This window comes from Toxotes jaculatrix, chromosome 1 (genome assembly GCF_017976425.1).
Source record: "Toxotes jaculatrix isolate fToxJac2 chromosome 1, fToxJac2.pri, whole genome shotgun sequence".
Taxonomy (NCBI): Eukaryota; Metazoa; Chordata; class Actinopteri; family Toxotidae; genus Toxotes; species Toxotes jaculatrix.
The window spans coordinates 32,637,879-32,657,362 of record NC_054394.1 but is presented as its reverse complement, the minus strand read 5'-3'; the positions used below and the strand labels follow the sequence as shown (position 1 = coordinate 32,657,362).

The 19,484-nt window shown below is 42.9% G+C and overlaps 1 protein-coding gene across 1 annotated transcript in view; it reads left to right on the top strand.

Moving 5' to 3' along the window:
* Window positions 1-12,273, top strand: part of LOC121178779 (transient receptor potential cation channel subfamily M member 1-like) — a 30,558-nt gene extending 18,285 nt beyond the window's left edge. The window contains 11 exon segments of the mRNA XM_041033125.1: window positions 66-206; window positions 979-1,107; window positions 2,613-2,864; window positions 3,609-3,783; window positions 8,127-8,147; window positions 8,680-8,824; window positions 9,322-9,524; window positions 9,751-9,883; window positions 10,307-10,668; window positions 11,258-11,902; window positions 11,905-12,273. Of these exon segments, the coding sequence (XP_040889059.1) occupies window positions 66-206; window positions 979-1,107; window positions 2,613-2,864; window positions 3,609-3,783; window positions 8,127-8,147; window positions 8,680-8,824; window positions 9,322-9,524; window positions 9,751-9,883; window positions 10,307-10,668; window positions 11,258-11,902; window positions 11,905-11,951 (2,253 nt within the window). The 3' untranslated portion in view covers window positions 11,952-12,273.
* The last annotated feature ends 7,211 nt before the right edge of the window (window positions 12,274-19,484 follow it).

Here is a 19,484-nt window from a genome sequence, read left to right as displayed (position 1 = left end):
TATTCACCTCATGAGAGGGAGATGTTTCTTTTAAAGCAGTGTGAGTAAGGAAGAGTTTGTTTCAGGACGCCGTCTCTAATGTCGACACTTCATCCAAGAAAGGAGACGAAGAAGAAAACCAGAAGAAAGACCGGAGAAGGGTTCCCATCGGGAGGAAGATCTACGAGTTCTACAATGCTCCCTTCACCAAGTTCTGGTTCAACACGGCAAGTACACTTAAAAAACACATACACGGTCAACCAATATTATTATAACAGTAATATAATAACTTCTACAGTTGATTCAAGGGTCCAGTTACAGAGTTCCAGCAAGACAGGAGGACAATGGGGAAATGACTCTCTGCATTTTACCCACACCAAGTGAACGAAACACACACACAATCATGCACATGCACTGGAGACGCTGTGGCAGGGGGCTGTCTGGTGAGGCGCCCGGGCGGCTGGGGTGGATCGGTGCCTTGCTCAGAGGCACAGTTGTGGCTGCAGAGGCAGGTGGGTGGTGTCTCCTTCACCACCACCCATATCCATTGTGCTTGGTCGAGGGATCAAACCTCTGCTCTCAGGCACGAACAGCTTTCCCACTTCCTGCTCATCCTCGGACCTGAGCAGCTGACAGATCATACATGACATGGACCTTTGCATTCAACAAAGCTTGATTTGTGGAACAGTCAGTATGTACAGCTGTGTATGCACACACACACACACACACACACACACACACAGTGAACCTTCATTCATTCTAAACTGATATTTATTGTTGATATAAATGTGAGACTAAAAATTTAGGTGTGGCAGATCTTCACAATAAAAGCCTCAGTAATAATGTGTGTGTATAATAAACTGTGGTTAATGTGTTACCCTGCTTTTACCAGCCATCTGCTGTGAAACCCCCTCAGATCTGAGACACGTGTCACATGACATTGGTAATGTTGACTCTGTCAACATGTTAAACACCTGTCTCTCTCTCTCTCTCTGCCAGATCTCCTACCTGGTGTACCTGATGTTGTATAACTACATCATCCTGGTGAAGATGGAACGATGGCCGTCTCTGCAGGAGTGGATCGTCATCTCTTACATCATCACTCTGGGACTGGAGAAAGTCAGACAGGTAAACACCAGAACACACCTGGAGTCACTGAACCAATCTCCAGCTGCTCATTGGCTCCAGAAAGAACTGGTTCTGCTGATTTGTTCGAGTTATGAACCCAGGACTCTGAAATATTTATGTAAGTATTTAAGATGTGCCTGAAGGACGGTTAACTGATCTGTTTCGTCTGGCTTCATAGATAAATATAGCTGGGTATCATCTGCATAGCAATGGAAATTTATTCCATGCTTCCTGATAATATTGCCCAGGGGAAGAATGTATAAGGGGAACAATATCGGTCCAAGCACAGAACCCTGTGGAACTCCATGACTTACTCTGGTATAAATGGAGGAATCATCATTAACATGAACAAACTGGTATCTATCTGATAGATATGATTTAAACCAGCCTAGTGCTGTTCCTTTAATCCCAATAACATGTTCCAATCTTTCCAATAGGACACTATGATCAATAGTGTCAAATGCAGCACTAAGATCTAGCAGGACAAGTATAGAGACGAGTCCATTGTCTGATGCTATGAGAAGGTCGTTGGTAACTTTCACCAGTGCTGTCTCTGTGCTATGATGAACTCTAAATCCTGACTGAGAAACTTCAAACAAACCGTTCCTATGTAGATGGTCACACAACTGAGTTGCAACAGCCTTTTCAAGACTTTTAGAAGTAAAGGGGAGATTGGATACAGGTCTGTAGTTTGCTGAAGTGCCAGGGTCCAGAGAAGGTTTTTTTAAGTAGAGGTTTGATAACAACTGGATCTGACTCGTGTTCTACTTTTGGAGACTTTAGGAACCACAGTAAGCCTGCATTCTGGGAGCACAGTGTTCTAGTGGAGTAACAGGGAACTCTGAGCTCTCAAGGTCATGTCTAATGTCTGCTTCATGGAGGAGACTTTCTCAACATGTAAAGACTGAAATCAGTCTGATTGTTCAGACCTAAACCAGCCTAGTGCGGCTCCTTTGATGCCAGTTGAATGTCTCTGTAAGAGGATGTGATGTCAGTGGTGTCAAATCCAGAGACAGAGGCTTGAGCACAGCTGGTGGAAGTTTAAATGTACAAGAGGCAATTATACAGAAATGCTTGCAACTGGAAATGACACACAACATTTACCATAGCATGTCCTCACATCACGTCAGTCACATCACAAAGTCCATCACTCCATCCTCGCGGAAAAGCTTGGGCATGTCGTTGGTATTCAGGGGCAGGCCCCTCAGAGGTCGATCACCTGCCTCCAATCCCTGACCCATGCAGTGTTCACGCCCTGCTGAACCATACTGAGGATGTACAATCGTGAAAATACAGATTTCCCAGTCTTCAGCCCTGCAGACTAATCTTCAACCACAGTAAACTCTCCATCGCCTCTGTCAGTCCAAGTTAAAATAGATCCTGTCTGTTCTGGTGTGATTGTGATCATAAACCAAACCCCTGTGTCTCTTTGTAAATCCCCCTGGTTAGCATTTATTGTTTTTTAATTTGCTCTATTTGACCCGACTGATCTCTGCTGTTGTCAGATCCTGATGTCAGAGCCGGGGAAGCTGAAGCAGAAGATTAACGTGTGGTTGGAGGATTACTGGAACATCACCGACCTGGTGGCCATCTCAGTGTTCCTGCTGGGTTTACTGCTGCGGCTGCAGAACGAGCCCTACATGGGCTACGGACGCGTCATCTACTGCGTCGACATTATCTTCTGGTACATCCGAGTCCTCGACATCTTCGGAGTCAACAAGTACTTGGGACCCTATGTCATGATGATCGGGAAGATGGTACGACGTCCTGTGGTGACATCACAGATACAGATCAGTTTAACTTGACTCTTCGTGGTAACGTCAGCTCACAGATGAGTGATCACACTTTTACAAACCAGCAGCAAAAGTACCAGAACCACAAAGTAAAGATGAACAATGTCAGAAGTACTTTAAGTACAGAATTATTCTCAGCTTGGTGTAGTTAGAGTACCAGCAGTAACAGTACTTCATTTTGCAGTAACCTGTCTCCACACAGTCGATGGCGTTGGTCCTGGATCCCTGTGAGAGCGTCTGAGCTCAGTCCTTCAGGAAGGTTGAGAATCACTGGTTTAACCTGTGAGAACGTGTTGTGTTTAATAAACCTGTAACAGAAACTGGTGCTTAAAGGTGTTAGATGAATGCAGCGCAGTAAAAAGTGCAGAACAGCTGCTGAAACTTCAACAAGGAGGAAGAAATGGCTCAGATCTGTCCATCAGCCTCTGTCTGAGCCCAGCTGTCTCCCCTCGTCCTCCTCTGCATCCTCTGCGTGTCTTTTATTTCCATGACGTTTTGTCTCAGAGGGAACTTTTGGATTCTTCTTTGAATTATTCGAAGATTCTTTATGCGAATCAAAACAACTTGTTTCTCTGCGCTTTATCCTTTTCTCTTGTTTTGCTTGTGAGCTGCCGAAGTGAATTTCCCCGCTGAGGGATCAATAAAGTTTTATCTTATCAAACTCACACTCTGTCTATAATCCGTCTTCCATCATCCCCCCATGTCCAGATGATCGACATGCTGTACTTCGTCGTCATCATGCTGGTGGTGTTGATGAGTTTCGGCGTAGCTCGGCAGGCCATCCTCCACCCGGACGAGGAGCCGACGTGGCGTCTGGCTCGGAACATCTTCTACATGCCGTACTGGATGATCTACGGAGAGGTGTTTGCAGACTCCATAGACCGTAAGACTAGAGTTCATAGTAAGACTCACAGTCAGTCACCCCTTAGACCTCACCCTCTGTCCTCACCCTCTGTGCTCACCCTCTCTGTCCTCACCCTCTGTGCTCATCCTCTGTGCTCATCCTCTCTGTCCTCACCCTCTATCCTCACCCTCTGTGCTCATCCTCTGTGCTCATCCTCTGTCCTCACCCTCTGTCCTCACCCTCTCTCCTCACTCTCTGTCCTCACTGTCTCATCATTCTCTTTCCTCACCCTCTGTCTTCACCCTCCCTCCTCACCCTCTGTCCTCACCCTCTGTCTTCACCCTCCCTCCTCACCCTCTGTCCTCACCCTCCCTCCTCACCCTCTGTCCTCACCCTCTGTCTTCACCCTCTGTCTTCACCCTCTGTCCTCGCCATCTCTCCTCACCCTCTGTGCTCATCCTCTGACCTCACCCCCTGTCCTCACCGTCTCTCCTCACTCTCTGTCTTCACCCTTTGTCCTCACTCTCTGTCCTCACCCTCTCTCCTCACTGTCTGTACTCACTCTCTGTCCTCACCCTCTCTCCTCATTCTCTTTCCTCACCCTTTGTCCTCACCATCTCTCCTCACCCTCTGTGCTCACCCTCTGTCCTCATCCTCTGTCCTCATTCTCTTTCCTCACCCTCTGTCCTCACCCTCCCTCCTCACCCTCTGTCCTCACCCTCTGTCTTCACCCTTTCCTCACCCTCTGTCCTCACTGTCTCTCCTCATTCTCTTTCCTCACCCTCTGTCCTCACTGTCTCTCCTCATTCTCTTTCCTCACCCTCTGTCTTCACCCTCCGTTCTCACCCTCTGTCCTCACCCTCTCTCCTCATCCTCTCTCCTCACCCTCCCTCCTCATGCTCTGTCCTCACCCTCAGTCCTCACCATCTCTCCTCATTCTCTTTCCTCACCCTCTGTCTTCACCCTCCCTCCTCACCCTCTGTCTTCACCCTGTCCTCACCCTCTGTCCTCACCCTCTTTCCTCACTGTCTCTCCTCATTCTCTTTTCTCACCCTCTGTCTTCACCCTCCCTCCTCACCCTCTGTCCTCACCCTCTCTCCTCACTCTCTATCCTCACCCTCTCTCCTCATCCTCTGTCCTCGCCGTCTCTCCTCATTCTCTTTCCTCACCCTCTGTCTTCACCCTCCCTCCTCACCCTCTGTCCTCGCCCTCCCTCCTCACCCTCTGTCCTCACCCTCTCCCCTCACCGTCTCTCCTCACTCTCTGTCCTCACAGTCTCTCCTCATTCTCTTTCCTCACCCTCTGTCCTCACTGTCTCTCCTCATTCTCTTTCCTCACCCTCTGTCTTCACCCTCCATTCTCACCCTCTGTCCTCACCCTCTCCCCTCACCGTTTCTCCTCACTCTCTGTCCTCACCCTCTCTCCTCATCCTCTCTCCTCACCCTCCCTCCTCATGCTCTGTCCTCACTCTCAGTCCTCACCATCTCTCCTCATTCTCTTTCCTCACCCTCTGTCTTCACCCTGTCCTCACCCTCTGTCCTCACCCTCTTTCCTCACTGTCTCTCCTCATTCTCTTTTCTCACCCTCTGTCTTCACCCTCCCTCCTCACCCTCTCTCCTCACTCTCTGTCCTCACCCTCTCTCCTCATTCTCTTTCCTCACCTGCTGTCCTCACCCTCCCTCCTCACCCTCCCTCCTCACCCTCTGTCCTCACCCTCTCTCCTCACTCTCTATCCTCACCCTCTCTCCTCATCCTCTGTCCTCGCCGTCTCTCCTCATTCTCTTTCCTCACCCTCTGTCTTCACCCTCCCTCCTCACCCTCTGTCCTCGCCCTCCCTCCTCACCCTCTGTCCTCACCCTCTCCCCTCACCGTCTCTCCTCACTCTCTGTCCTCACAGTCTCTCCTCATTCTCTTTCCTCACCCTCTGTCCTCACTGTCTCTCCTCATTCTCTTTCCTCACCCTCTGTCTTCACCCTCCATTCTCACCCTCTGTCCTCACCCTCTCCCCTCACCGTTTCTCCTCACTCTCTGTCCTCACCCTCTCTCCTCATCCTCTCTCCTCACCCTCCCTCCTCATGCTCTGTCCTCACTCTCAGTCCTCACCATCTCTCCTCATTCTCTTTCCTCACCCTCTGTCTTCACCCTGTCCTCACCCTCTGTCCTCACCCTCTTTCCTCACTGTCTCTCCTCATTCTCTTTTCTCACCCTCTGTCTTCACCCTCCCTCCTCACCCTCTCTCCTCACTCTCTGTCCTCACCCTCTCTCCTCATTCTCTTTCCTCACCTGCTGTCCTCACCCTCCCTCCTCACCCTCTGTCCTCACCCTCCCTCCTCACCCTCTCCCCTCACCGTTTCTCCTCACTCTCTGTCCTCACCCTCCATCCTCACCCTCTCTCCTCATTCTCTTTCCTCACCCTCTGTCTTCACCGTCTCTCCTCATTCTCTTTCCTCACTCTCTGTCCTCACCGTCTCTCCTCACTCTCTGTCCTCACAGTCTCTCCTCATTCTCTTTCCTCACCCTCTGTCTTCACCCTCCTTCCTCACCCTCTGTTCTCACCCTCTGTCCTCACCTTCTGTCCTCACCCTCTCTCCTCACCCTCTGTCCTTAACCTCTGTCCTCACCCTCTCCCCTCACCGTTTCTCCTCACCCTCCCTCCTCATCCTCTGTCCTCACCCTCTGTCTTCACCCTCCCTCCTCACCCTCTGTCCTCACCCTCTGTCCTCACCCTCTCCCCTCACCGTTTCTCCTCACTCTCTGTCCTCACCCTCCGTCCTCACCCTCTCTCCTCATTCTCTTTCCTCACCCTCTGTCTTCACCGTCTCTCCTCATTCTCTTTCCTCACCCTCTGTCCTCACCGTCTCTCCTCACCCTCTGTCCTCACAGTCTCTCCTCATTCTCTTTCTTCATCCTCTGTCTTCACCCTCCCTCCTCACCCTCTGTTCTCACCCTCTGTCCTCACCCTCTCTCCTCAACCTCTGTCCTCACCCTCTCCCCTCACCGTTTCTCCTCACCCTCCCTCCTCATTCTCTGTCCTCACCCTCTGTTCTCACCCTCTGTCCTCACCCTCTCTCCTCAACCTCTGTCCGCACCCTCTCCCCTCACCGTTTCTCCTCACCCTCCCTCCTCATCCTCTGTACTCACTCTCTGTCCTCACCCTCTCTTCTCATTCTATTTCCTCACTCTCTGTCTTCACCCTCCCTCCTCACCCTCTGTCCTCACCCTGTCTTCACCGTCTCTCCTCACTCTCCGTCCTCACCCTCTCCCCTCACCCTCTCTCCTCACCCTCTCCCCTCACCGTTTCTCCTCACCCTGCCTCCTCATTCTCTGTCCTCACCCTCTGTCCTCACTCTCTGTCCTCACCGTCTCTCCTCATTCTCTTTCCTCACCCTCCCTCCTCACCCTCTGTCCTCACCCTCTCTCCTCATCCTCTCTCCTCACCCTCCCTCCTCATTCTCTGTCCTTACCCTCTGTCCTCACTCTCTGTCCTCACTCTCTCCTCATTCTCTTTCCTCACCCACCCTCCTCACCCTCTGTCCTCACCATCTCTCCTCACTCTCTGTCCTCACCCTCTCTCCTCATTCTTTCCTCACCCTCTGTCTACACCGTCTCTCCTCACTCTCTGTCCTCACCCTCTCCCCTCACCGTTTCTCCTCACCCTCCCTCCTCACTCTCTGTCTTCACCCTCCCTCCTCACCCTCTGTCCTCACCCTCCCTCCTCACCCTCTGTCCTCACCCTCTCTCCTCATTTTCCTCACCCTGTCCTCACCCTCTGTCCTCACCCTCCCTCCTCACCCTCTGTCCTCACCCTCCATCCTCACCCTCTGTCCTCATCCTCCGTCCTCACCCTCTCTCCTCTCCCTCCCTCCTCACCCTCTGTCCTCACCCTCTGTCTTTACCCTGTTCTCACCCTCCGTGCTCACACTCCCTCCTCACCCTCTGTGCTCACCCTCTGTCCTCACCCTCTGTCCTCACCCTCTTTCCTCACCCTTTGTGCTCACCCTCTGTCCTCAGTCTGTCCTCGACAGTTTATCTTGAACAGTTGAATCAGCACTGAAAACATTTCTGTTGTTGTGTAATGAATCCAGTTAAACACTGAATTTCTAAATTTCTCTTTAACAGAATTTCTGTCAGAGTTCTGTTGTCGAATATTTGTTCTGAAATGATCAGCGCACATCAGCCGTTCTCACTATTGTTTCCTCCTGAAGCTGAGTCCTTGTCTTCTTGTCCATCTTGTCATTTTTGTCTCCTTCGTCTGTTTTTTTATTCTGTTATTTTTCAGAAAACTTTATTGTGTGTTTAACGTGTGTCATGTGATTTAACGTGAAATCTTTTCCCTCCTTGCTGCCTGCTGATGATCGCGATGACGTTGAACTGTTGGACAGTTTATGCGATGGAAATCAACCGTAAGTGTCTGACACTTATGAACTTTGTATAATTTACGGTGAGATGTTGATGCAGAACTTTCAGTTTGTGAGTTATTTGTTCAGTCGTGTTGTTTATAACATTTATGTTATTAAACAGGAGTGTTACAGGTCAGGTATGACAGACAGAGACAGAGAGAGAGGAGAGACAGACAGACAGACAAAGAGAGAGACAGAGAGACAGAGAGAGACAGACAGACAGACAGAGAAAGAGACAGGAACATAGAGACAGAGAGACACAGACAGAGACAGAGAGAGACAAACAGGTACACAGAGACAGACAGAGAGACAGAGAAAAAGGCAAAGAGACAGACAGACAGAGAGACAGAGAGACACAGATGGAGACAGAAAGATAGAGACAGACAGAAAAAGACAAAGAGACAGAGACAGACAGAGAGACACAGACGGAGACAGAGAGACAAACAGGGACATGGAGACAGACAGAGAGACAGAGACAGAGAGGAGAGACAGACAGTCTCTCATCACTTTGATCGTTCCTGTGTTTGTGTCTCAGCTCCATGTGGAGACAACATGTACGATGAGGACGGGAAGAAGCTTCCTCCCTGTATCCCCGGAGCCTGGCTCACTCCGGCCATCATGGCCTGTTACCTGCTGGTGGCCAACATCCTGCTGGTCAACCTGCTCATCGCTGTCTTCAAGTCAGTGCTCTGCACACAGACAGACCTCGGATCAGTGACACGGCAGATGACAGATATTTATACAAACAGATGAAAGAGGAGAAGATGTTCCTCAGATTTAATATTTCCTGAACGTAAGCTGTGAATCTGCAGACGAACCCGAGCTGCAGCCGTTAGATGATCAACAGAAACCAAAGCTCTGAGTCAAACCGCGGCTCATGGTTTACTGAACCTGAACCTCTCTGGGCTCTGAACTGCTGATTGGACAAAATGCAGGCGTCTCGAGCTGTCCTGAGACACCGGGACAAACTTTTTATCACTATTTTCTGACGTTTGTATTATAGACTAGATAATTAGTGGAGAAATCCTCTGAACAATAACTGATAATCAAACTAATCACCAGTTACAACCTAAAAATCATTATTTAACTGCAGAGACTGGGATCAATACTTTTATATTAAAAATCATCTTTCAGTCTGCCACATTAAATCAAACCTCCCTCCTCCTCCTCTCCACAGCAACACCTTCTTCGAGGTGAAATCCATCTCCAACCAGGTGTGGAAGTTCCAGCGATATCAGCTGATCATGACCTTTCATGACCGTCCCATCCTGCCTCCCCCTCTCATCATCTTCCCGCACATCTACATCGTCCTGAAGAGGCTGTGCTGCCGCTGCAGGCGAAGGCCAGAGGGAGAGCGCAACGATCGCGAGAGGCGACTCCGTAAGATTCAGCCCCAGTGACACAGACGAAAATCCTTTGTCTTTGTTCTCTCACAGTCTGCAAGAGTTTAAAATATGGAGTGTAAACGATGTTGGGAGTGTTTCCTCTGCTCGTGGTGAAACGTTGTGTCTGTAGATGTTACAGAGTTCGGTCTGAGCGCTCTCGGTGTGAAAAGTGCCCTGGTCTCTGTTGGATGAAAGTGACTGGACGTGGTTGTTTTCTTCAGAGCTGGTGCTGAGCGCAGACGAGCTGAAGAGTCTTCATGAGTTTGAGGAGCAGTGTGTGGAGGAGTATTTCAGAGAGAAGGATGATGAGAAACAGTCGTCCAACAATGAACGAATCCGAGTCACGTCTGAGAGGTCAGGACGAGACACTCACACATCACTGTGACCTAACTGCCTGATGTAGTAACGTATGCTGATCACTGATTACTCTCAGGTCAGAACGTTGTGTGATTGGTTTGATTTTGTACAAATAACTTTTCATTCTGACAGAGTGAAAACACTGAAACACACTCGTGTCATTCAGTCATTCAGGCTGCAGAACTTCATTCAGAATTCTGCGGTTTTTAACTTTCCTTCAGCATTACAGTGATCCACTGAGGACAGGAGACAGGAGCGGATCACAGCTGATGCAGCTGCTGTTAATGGAGACGATACAGACTGAACAGAAAATCCACTGATCATGTTTCGTGTGTGACTGTTGAGTGTCACATCGACCTGGTTGTTCTGTAGCTGGAACCCTGACTCTGCCGTTGATGTTTCCCTCTGCTGTGTGTTCAGGGTGGAGAACATGTACATGCGTCTGGAGGAGGTGAATGAGAGGGAGCACTCGATGAAGGCGTCCCTGCAGACCGTGGACCTGCGCTTGGCTCAGCTGGAGGAGTTTTCTGGCCGCATGATGAACGCTCTGGAGAAGCTGGCGGGCGTTGACCGGGCCGAGCTCGTCCGCACGCGCTCCAGAGGATCGTCGGTGTGTGAGCCGGCGGCTCTGCTACGACACGGCAGCATCAACAGCGCCGACGGCTACAGCCTGTACCGATACCAGCTGGAGCACGACGACAGGATCTCTGTGTCTGGAGACACGGAGGGAAACGACAGGAGGGTCCATCTGAGTCCAGAGAGACGAGGAGGAAACGCGACAGGTCAGACCAGACACATGACACGTTAGAACAGGGGATCCTGTGATGAGTTCCAGGGGCAGAGACAATCTGCACAAGCTGGCTTCATCAGCTCCTACTTTCCCATCACCATGTACCTTCAGCAGACAGCTCCACACAGCCACGTCCCACCAGGACACAAGAAGGGAAAATTCTGTTAGAATGAATACAGTTTCACTCCTAACCTGACAGGGCTTCACAGTGATGGGGGAGTGTGGACAGCTGAGGTTGGAGTTGAGGATTGTGATATGGTTTTGGTGTCTGAGGGTGTGAGGACTGGTGTGGGAGGGCACAGCTGGGGGTCCAGTGCTGAACATACTGAAGAACACGTTTTAGGGTTGTGAGACTGTAGTTTAGCAACAGTTGTGTGTTACATCACATTCGTAACACACAGCTGTGCCAGGTACGGCAGAGTGCAGCTCGCATGTTCCTCCCTCTGGGTGCAGATCAGTGTACCCCTCTGTGTTATGAAGTGTTTAAATAACGTTTACAGACACAAAGAGAAGGAAGCAGAATTTGAGGTAAATGACGTGAATTCACAGTTTGATTCACAGATGATTTCTCCTGTTTCCAGGTGACTTGAAGGAGTTCGGCTCGACTCTGGAGGTGAGGGGGCTGAAGGAGAGGACTCAGTCCTTGTCCAACGTCGACATCCTGATCTCCCCCTGTGACCCAGACCTCAGACCCCCCTACACCCATTCTGCTTCACCTCAGGCTGAACTGAAGGACACTGCCGTGGAGAAACCAGCTGAGAAGAGCCCACTGGAGGCTGCGGCGTCCTTCCCTCTGGAGAAGTCAAAGGTCACACAGTACTTATCCTCTCCAACCCTCAGTGGCTCCCCCTCCTCCAACAGGAAGTCCATCAGCAGCATTATCTACACCTCATCCCATCAGGACCAGGAGGGGCCAACCAGTTTGACCCCCCCTCAGTCATCCAGAGTAATGGAGAAAGGGAGTGGAGGAAATGAAACCACACAGGAAGTGGAGGAGTCCAGGTTGTCTGACAGGGAGGAGGGGGGTGAGGTGGTGGACAATAACCATGGTAACAGAGGGGGTGAGGAGCCATCAGAGCAACTGCTGGTGGGGGAGGACAGGATGTACCCGACACTGCGCTCTAAGAGTCTCAACACCAACCCGAGGAAGATGAGGATGAAGAGGAAGGAGGACGAGGAGATGCCTCGCTCGGCCGGCAGTGTCAGACACCTGGTGTCAGCATTCAGCAGGGGGCAGCGCAGTCCACGACCAGGACCAGAGACTCTGACTGCTGATCCTGAAGGACTGAGGTGAATTCTGACCTTTCTGTGTAACAGGTTACAGCAGCATCACCACTGAAGTACACGTATGATCATGGACTGATGAATGTGGCCCCTTCTTTAAAATTCTGGTCCTGATCTTCCCTCAGTTCATAGATGATGCAGCTTAGTGTTTCTCTGTATTTCCTGATCATCTGAACCTCTGATGTGCTCGTCAGTCTAATTGGTGTGAAATCTTTGTCATCAGCTCTTAGCAGGAAAACGTAACAAAGTAAATCGCACATTCTCCTTTTGAAGAGGACATGTTTGAAACCTTTCATTCAGATATCACCTGTTTCCGGACCCAGGGAAACATTTCTTTAACTGGACTGAACTGAACCTGATGTCCTTGGCTCCTGGATCCTGGATCCCTCCCTCTGATGATGGAATCACTGACGTGGACTCCTCCACTGTAAATGCTTTCGCTGCAAGTCCACATTTCAAGGAACTAAATAAGTAGACAAAGTCCAACCTGAGGGACACTGTAAAGATTCAACCTAATATATAAATGATCTTCTTGTTATTGTTCCTTGTTGTGAATTTGGGTAAATTGTATTTTGATTCTTTGGCAACAATGATTTAACAAACTTTTATGTTAATAAAGGACACGTAAGGTGTCAAAAAATGCCAAAAAAAAGTCAAATTTTTGTAAGACCTCAAAATGTCATAAAAAACGTCATACTATAGTAAGGCGTCAAAAAAAGTCAAATTTTTGTAAGACCTCAAAATGTCATAAAAAACGTCATAGTGTAGTATGGCATTTTTTTTGGGCAAAAAAAGTCAAAAATTTTTTTGACCTCAAAATGTCATAAAAAACGTCATAGTATAGTATGCCTTTTTTTCGGGCAAAAAAAGTCCAAATTTTTTTTGACCTCAAAATGTCATAAAAAACGTCATAGTATAGTATGGCGTTTTTTTCGGGCAAAAAAAGTCCAAATTTTTTCTGACCTCAAAATGTCATAAAAAACGTCACAGTATAGTATGGCGTCAAAATCGGCCAAAAAAAGTCAAAATTTTTTTTGACCTCAAAATGTCATAAAAAACGTCATAGTATAGGCTAGTATGGCGTTTTTTTCGGGCAAAAAAAGTCAAAATTTTTTTTGACCTCAAAATGTCATAAAAAACGTCATAGTATAGTATGGCGTTTTTTTCGGGCAAAAAAAGTCAAACTTTTTTTTGATCTCAAAATGTCATAAAAAACGTCATAGTGTAGTAAGGCGTTTTTTTCGGGCAAAAAAAGTCAACATTTTTTTTTACCTCAAAATGTCATAAAAAACGTCATAGTATAGTATGGCGTTTTTTTCGGGCAAAAGAAGTCAAAATTTTTTTTGACCTCAAAATGTCATAAAAAACGTCATAGTATAGTAAGGCGTCAAAATCGGCCAAAAAAAGTCAAAAATTTTTTTGACCTCAAAATGTCATAAAAGAACGTCATAGTATAGTATGGCGTTTTTTTCGGGTAAAAAAGCTCCAAATTTTTTTTGACCTCAAAATGTCATAAAAAACGTCATAGTATAGTATGGCGTCAAAATCGGCCAAAAAAAGTCAAAATTTTTTTTGACCTCAAAATGTCATAAAAAACGTCATAGTATAGTAAGGCGTCAAAATCGGCCAAAAAAAGTCAAAATTTTTTTTGACCTCAAAATGTCATAAAAGAACGTCATAGTATAGTATGGCGTTTTTTTCGGGCAAAAAAACTCCAAATTTTTTTTTACCTCAAAATGTCATAAAAAACGTCATAGTATAGTATGGCGTCAAAATCGGCCAAAAAAAGTCAAAATTTTTTTTGACCTAAAAATGTCATAAAAAACGTCATAGTATAGTAAGGCGTCAAAATCGGCCAAAAAAAGTCAAAATTTTTTTTGACCTCAAAATGTCTTAAAAAACGTCATAGTATACTATGGCGTCAAAATCGGCCAAAAAAAGTCAAAATTTTTTTTGACCTCAAAATGTCATAAAAAACGTCATAGTATAGTATGGCGTCAAAATCGGCCAAAAAAAGTCAAAATTGTTTCTGACCTCAAAATGTCATAAAAAACGTCATAGTATAGTAAGGCGTCAAAATCGGCCAAAAAAAGTCAAAATTTTTTTTGACCTCAAAATGTCATAAAAAACGTCATAGTATAGTATGCCGTTTTTTTCGGGCAAAAGAAGTCAAAATTTTTTTGGACCTCAAAATGTCATAAAAAACGTCATAGTATAGTATGGCGTCAAAATCAGCCAAAAAAAGTCAAAAATTTTTTTGACCTCAAAATGTCATAAAAAACGTCATAGTATAGTATGGCGTTTTTTTCGGGCAAAAAAAGTCAAAAAATTTTTTGACCTCAAAATGTCATAAAAAACGTCATAGTATAGTATGGCGTTTTTTTTTGGGCAAAAAAAGTCACAAATTTTTTTGACCTCAAAATGTCTTAAAAAACGTCATAGTATAGTATGGCGTCAAAATCGGCCAAAAAAAGTCAAAATTTTTTTTTACCTCAAAATGTCATAAAAAACGTCATAGTATAGTAAGGCGTCAAAATCGGCCAAAAAAAGTCAAAAATTTTTTTGACCTCAAAATGTCATAAAAAACGTCATAGTATAGTATGGCGTTTTTTTCGGGCAAAAAAAGTCCAAATTCATTTTGACCTCAAAATGTCATAAAAAACGTCATAGTATAGTAAGGCGTCAAAATCGGCCAAAAAAAGTCAAAATTTTTTTTGACCTCAAAATGTCATAAAAAACGTCATAGTATAGTAAGGCGTCAAAATCGGCCAAAAAAAGTCAAAAATTTTTTTGACCTCAAAATGTCTTAAAAAACGTCATAGTATAGTATGCCGTTTTTTTCGGGCAAAAAAATTCAAAAATTTTTTTGACCTCAAAATGTCATAAAAAACGTCATAGTATAGTATGGCGTCAAAATCGGCCAAAAAAAGTCAAAATTTTTTTTCACCTCAAAGTGTCATAAAAAACGTCATAGTATAGTAAGGTATCAAAATCGGCCAAAAAAAGTCAAAATTTTTTTTGACCTCAAAATGTCATAAAAAACGTCATAGTATACTGTGCCGTTTTTTTCGGGCAAAAAAAGTCAAAAATTTTTTTGACCTCAAAATGTCATAAAAAACGTCATAGTATAGTATGCCGTTTTTTTCGGGCAAAAAAAGTCAAAAATTTTTTTGACCTCAAAATGTCATAAAAAACGTCATAGTATAGTAAGGCGTTTTTTTTTCGGGCAAAAAAAGTCAAAATTTTTTTTGACCTCAAAATGTCATAAAAAACGTCATAGTATAGTAAGGCGTCAAAATCGGCCAAAAAAAGTCAAAATTTTTTTGGACCTCAAAATGTCATAAAAAACGTCATAGTATAGTATGCCGTTTTTTTCGGGCAAAAAAAGTCAAAATTTTTTTTGACCTCAAAATGTCATAAAAAACGTCACAGTATAGTATGGCGTCAAAATCGGCCAAAAAAAGTCAAAATTTTTTTTGACCTCAAAATGTCATAAAAAACGTCATAGTATAGTATGGCGTTTTTTTCGGGCAAAAAAAGTCAAAATCTTTTTTGATCTCAAAATGTCATAAAAAACGTCATAGTGTAGTAAGGCGTTTTTTTCGGGCAAAAAAAGTCAAAATTTTTTTTGACCTCAAAATGTCATAAAAAACGTCATGGTATAGTATGGCGTTTTTTTCGGGCAAAAGAAGTCAAAATTTTTTTTGACCTCAAAATGTCATAAAAAACGTCATAGTATAGTATGGCGTCAAAATCGGCCAAAAAAAGTCAAAATTTTTTTTGACCTCAAAATGTCATAAAAAACGTCATAGTAAGGCGTCAAAATCGGCCAAAAAAAGTCAAAAATTTTTTTGACCTCAAAATGTCATAAAAAACGTCATAGTATAGTAAGGCGTCAAAATCGGCCAAAAAAAGTCAAAATTTTTTTTGACCTCAAAATGTCATAAAAAACGTCATAGTATAGTATGGCGTTTTTTTCGGGCAAAAAAAGTCAAAATTTTTTTTGACCTCAAAATGTCATAAAAAACGTCATAGTATAGTAAGGCGTCAAAATCGGCCAAAAAAAGTCAAAAATTTTTTTGACCTCAAAATGTCATAAAAAACGTCATAGTATAGTATGGCGTTTTTTTCGGGCAAAAAAAGTCAAAAATTTTTTTGATCTCAAAATGTCATAAAAAACGTCATAGTATAGTATGGCGTTTTTTTCGGGCAAAAAAGGTCACAATTTTTTTTGACCTCAAAATGTCATAAAAAACGTCATAGTATAGTATGGCGTTTTTTTCGGGCAAAAAAAGGTCAAAATTTTTTTTGACCTCAAAATGTCATAAAAAACGTCATATTATAGTAAGGCGTCAAAATCGGCCAAAAAAAGTCAAAATTTTTTTGACCTCAAAATGTCATAAAAGAACGTCATAGTATAGTATGGCGTTTTTTTTTGGGCAAAAAAACTCCAAATTTTTTTTTACCTCAAAATGTCATAAAAAACGTCACAGTATAGTATGGCGTCAAAATCGGCCAAAAAAAGTCAAAATTTTTTTTGACCTCAAAATGTCATAAAAAACGTCATAGTATAGTAAGGCGTCAAAATCGGCCAAAAAAAGTCAAAATTTTTTTTGACCTCAAAATGTCATAAAAAACGTCATAGTATAGTATGGCGTTTTTTTCGGGCAAAAAAAGTCAAAATTTTTTTGGACCTCAAAATGTCATAAAAAACGTCACAGTATAGTAAGGCGTCAAAATCGGCCAAAAAAAGTCAAAATTTTTTTTGACCTCAAAATGTCATAAAAAACGTCACAGTATAGTATGGCGTCAAAATCGGCCAAAAAAAGTCAAAAAATTTTTTGACCTCAAAATGTCATAAAAAACGTCATAGTATAGTAAGGCGTCAAAATCGGCCAAAAAAAGTCAAAATTTTTTTTGACCTCAAAATGTCATAAAAAACGTCATATTATAGTAAGGCGTCAAAATCGGCCAAAAAAATTCAAAATTTTTTTGACCTCAAAATGTCATAAAAGAACGTCACAGTATAGTATGGCGTTTTTTTTCGGGAAAAAAAACTCCAAATTTTTTTTGACCTCAAAATGTCATAAAAAACGTCACAGTATAGTATGGCGTCAAAATCGGCCAAAAAAAGTCAAAATTTTTTTTGACCTCAAAATGTCATAAAAAACGTCATAGTATAGTAAGGCGTCAAAATCGGCCAAAAAAAGTCAAAAATTTTTTTGACCTCAAAATGTCATAAAAAACGTCATAGTATAGTATGGCGTTTTTTTCGGGCAAAAAAAGTCAAAATTTTTTTTGACCTCAAAATGTCATAAAAAACGTCACAGTATAGTAAGGCGTCAAAATCGGCCAAAAAAAGTCAAAATTTTTTTGGACCTCAAAATGTCATAAAAAACGTCACAGTATAGTATGGCGTCAAAATCGGCCAAAAAAAGTCAAAAATTTTTTTGACCTCAAAATGTCATAAAAAACGTCATAGTATAGTAAGGCGTCAAAATCGGCCAAAAAAAGTCAAAAATTTTTTTGACCTCAAAATGTCATTAAAAACGTCATAGTATAGTAAGGCGTCAAAATCGGCCAAAAAAAGTCAAAGTTTTTTTTGACCTCAAAATGTCATAAAAAACGTCATAGTATAGTATGGCGTTTTTTTCGGGCAAAAAAAGTCAACATTTTTTTTGACCTCAAAATGTCATAAAAAACGTCATAGTATAGTAAGGCGTCAAAATCGGCCAAAAAAAGTCAAAAATTTTTTTGACCTCAAAATGTCATAAAAACGTCATATTATAGTAAGGCGTCAAAATCGGCCAAAAAAAGTCAAAATTTTTTTTGACCACAAAATGTCATAAAAAACGTAATAGTATAGTATGCTGTTTTTTTCCGGCAAAAAAAAGTCAAAATTTTTTTTGACCTCAAAATGTCATAAAAAACGTCATAGTATAGTAAGGCGTTTTTTTCGGCCAAAAAAAGTCAAAATTTTTTTTGACCTCAAAATGTCATAAAAAACGTCATAGTATAGTATGGCGTTTTTTCGGGCAAAAAAAGTCAAAAAATTTTTTGACCACAAAATGTCATAAAAAACGTCATAGTATAGTAAGGCGTTTTTTTCGGGCAAAAAAAGTCAAAATTTTTTTTGACCTCAAAATGTCATAAAAAACGTCATAGTATAGTATGCCGTTTTTTTCGGGCAAAAAAAGTCAAAAAATTTTTTGACCTCAAAATGTCATAAAAAACGTCATAGTATACTATGGCGTCAAAATCGGCCAAAAAAAGTCAAAAATTTTTTTGACCTCAAAATGTCATAAAAAACGTCATAGTATAGTAAGGCGTTTTTTTTCGGGCAAAAAAAGTCAAAATTTTTTTTGACCTCAAAATGTCTTAAAAAAAGTCATAGTATAGTATGCCGTTTTTTTCGGGCAAAAAAAGTCAAAATTTTTTTTGACCTCAAAATGTCTTAAAAAACGTCATAGTATAGTATGCCGTTTTTTTCGGGCAAAAAAAGTCAAAAATTTTTTTGACCTCAAAATGTCATAAAAAACGTCATAGTATACTAAGGCGTCAAAATCGGCCAAAAAAAGTCCAAAATTTTTTTGACCTCAAAATGTCATAAAAAACGTCATAGTATAGTAAGGCGTCAAAATCGGCCAAAAAAAGTCAAAAATTTTTTTGACCTCAAAATGTCTTAAAAAACGTCATAGTATAGTATGCCGTTTTTTCGGGCAAAAAAAGTCAAAAAATTTTTTGACCTCAAAATGTCATTAAAAACGTCATAGTATAGTAAGGCGTCAAAATCGACCAAAAAAAATCAAAATTTTTTTGGACCTCAAAATGTCATAAAAAACATCATAGTATAGTATGGCGTTTTTTTCGGGCAAAAAAAGTCAAATTTTTTTTGACCTCAAAATGTCATAAAAAACGTCATAGTATACTATGGCGTCAAAATCGGCCAAAAAAAGTCAAATTTTTTTTTGACCTCAAAATGTCATAAAAAACGTCATAGTATAGTATGGCGTTTTTTTCGGACAAAAAAAGTCAAAAAAATTTTTGACCTCAAAATGTCATAAAAAACGTCATAGTATAGTATGGCGTCAAAATCGGCCAAAAAAAGTCACAATTTTTTTTGACCTCAAAATGTCATAAAAAACGTCATAGTATAGTAAGGCGTCAAAATCGGCCAAAAAAAGTCAAAAAATTTTTTGACCTCAAAGTGTCATAAAAAACGTCATAGTATAGTATGCCGTTTTTTTCGGGCAAAAAAAGTCAAAAATTTTTTTGACCTCAAAATGTCATAAAAAACGTCATAGTATAGTATGGCGTCAAAATCGGCCAAAAAAAGTCAAAAATTTTTTTGACCTCAAAATGTCATAAAAAACGTCATAGTATAGTAAGTCGTCAAAATCGGCCAAAAAAAGTCAAAATTTTTTTTGACCTCAAAATGTCATAAAAAACGTCATAGTATAGTAAGGCGTCAAAATCGGCCAAAAAAAGTCAAAAATTTTTTTGACCTCAAAATGTCATAAAAAA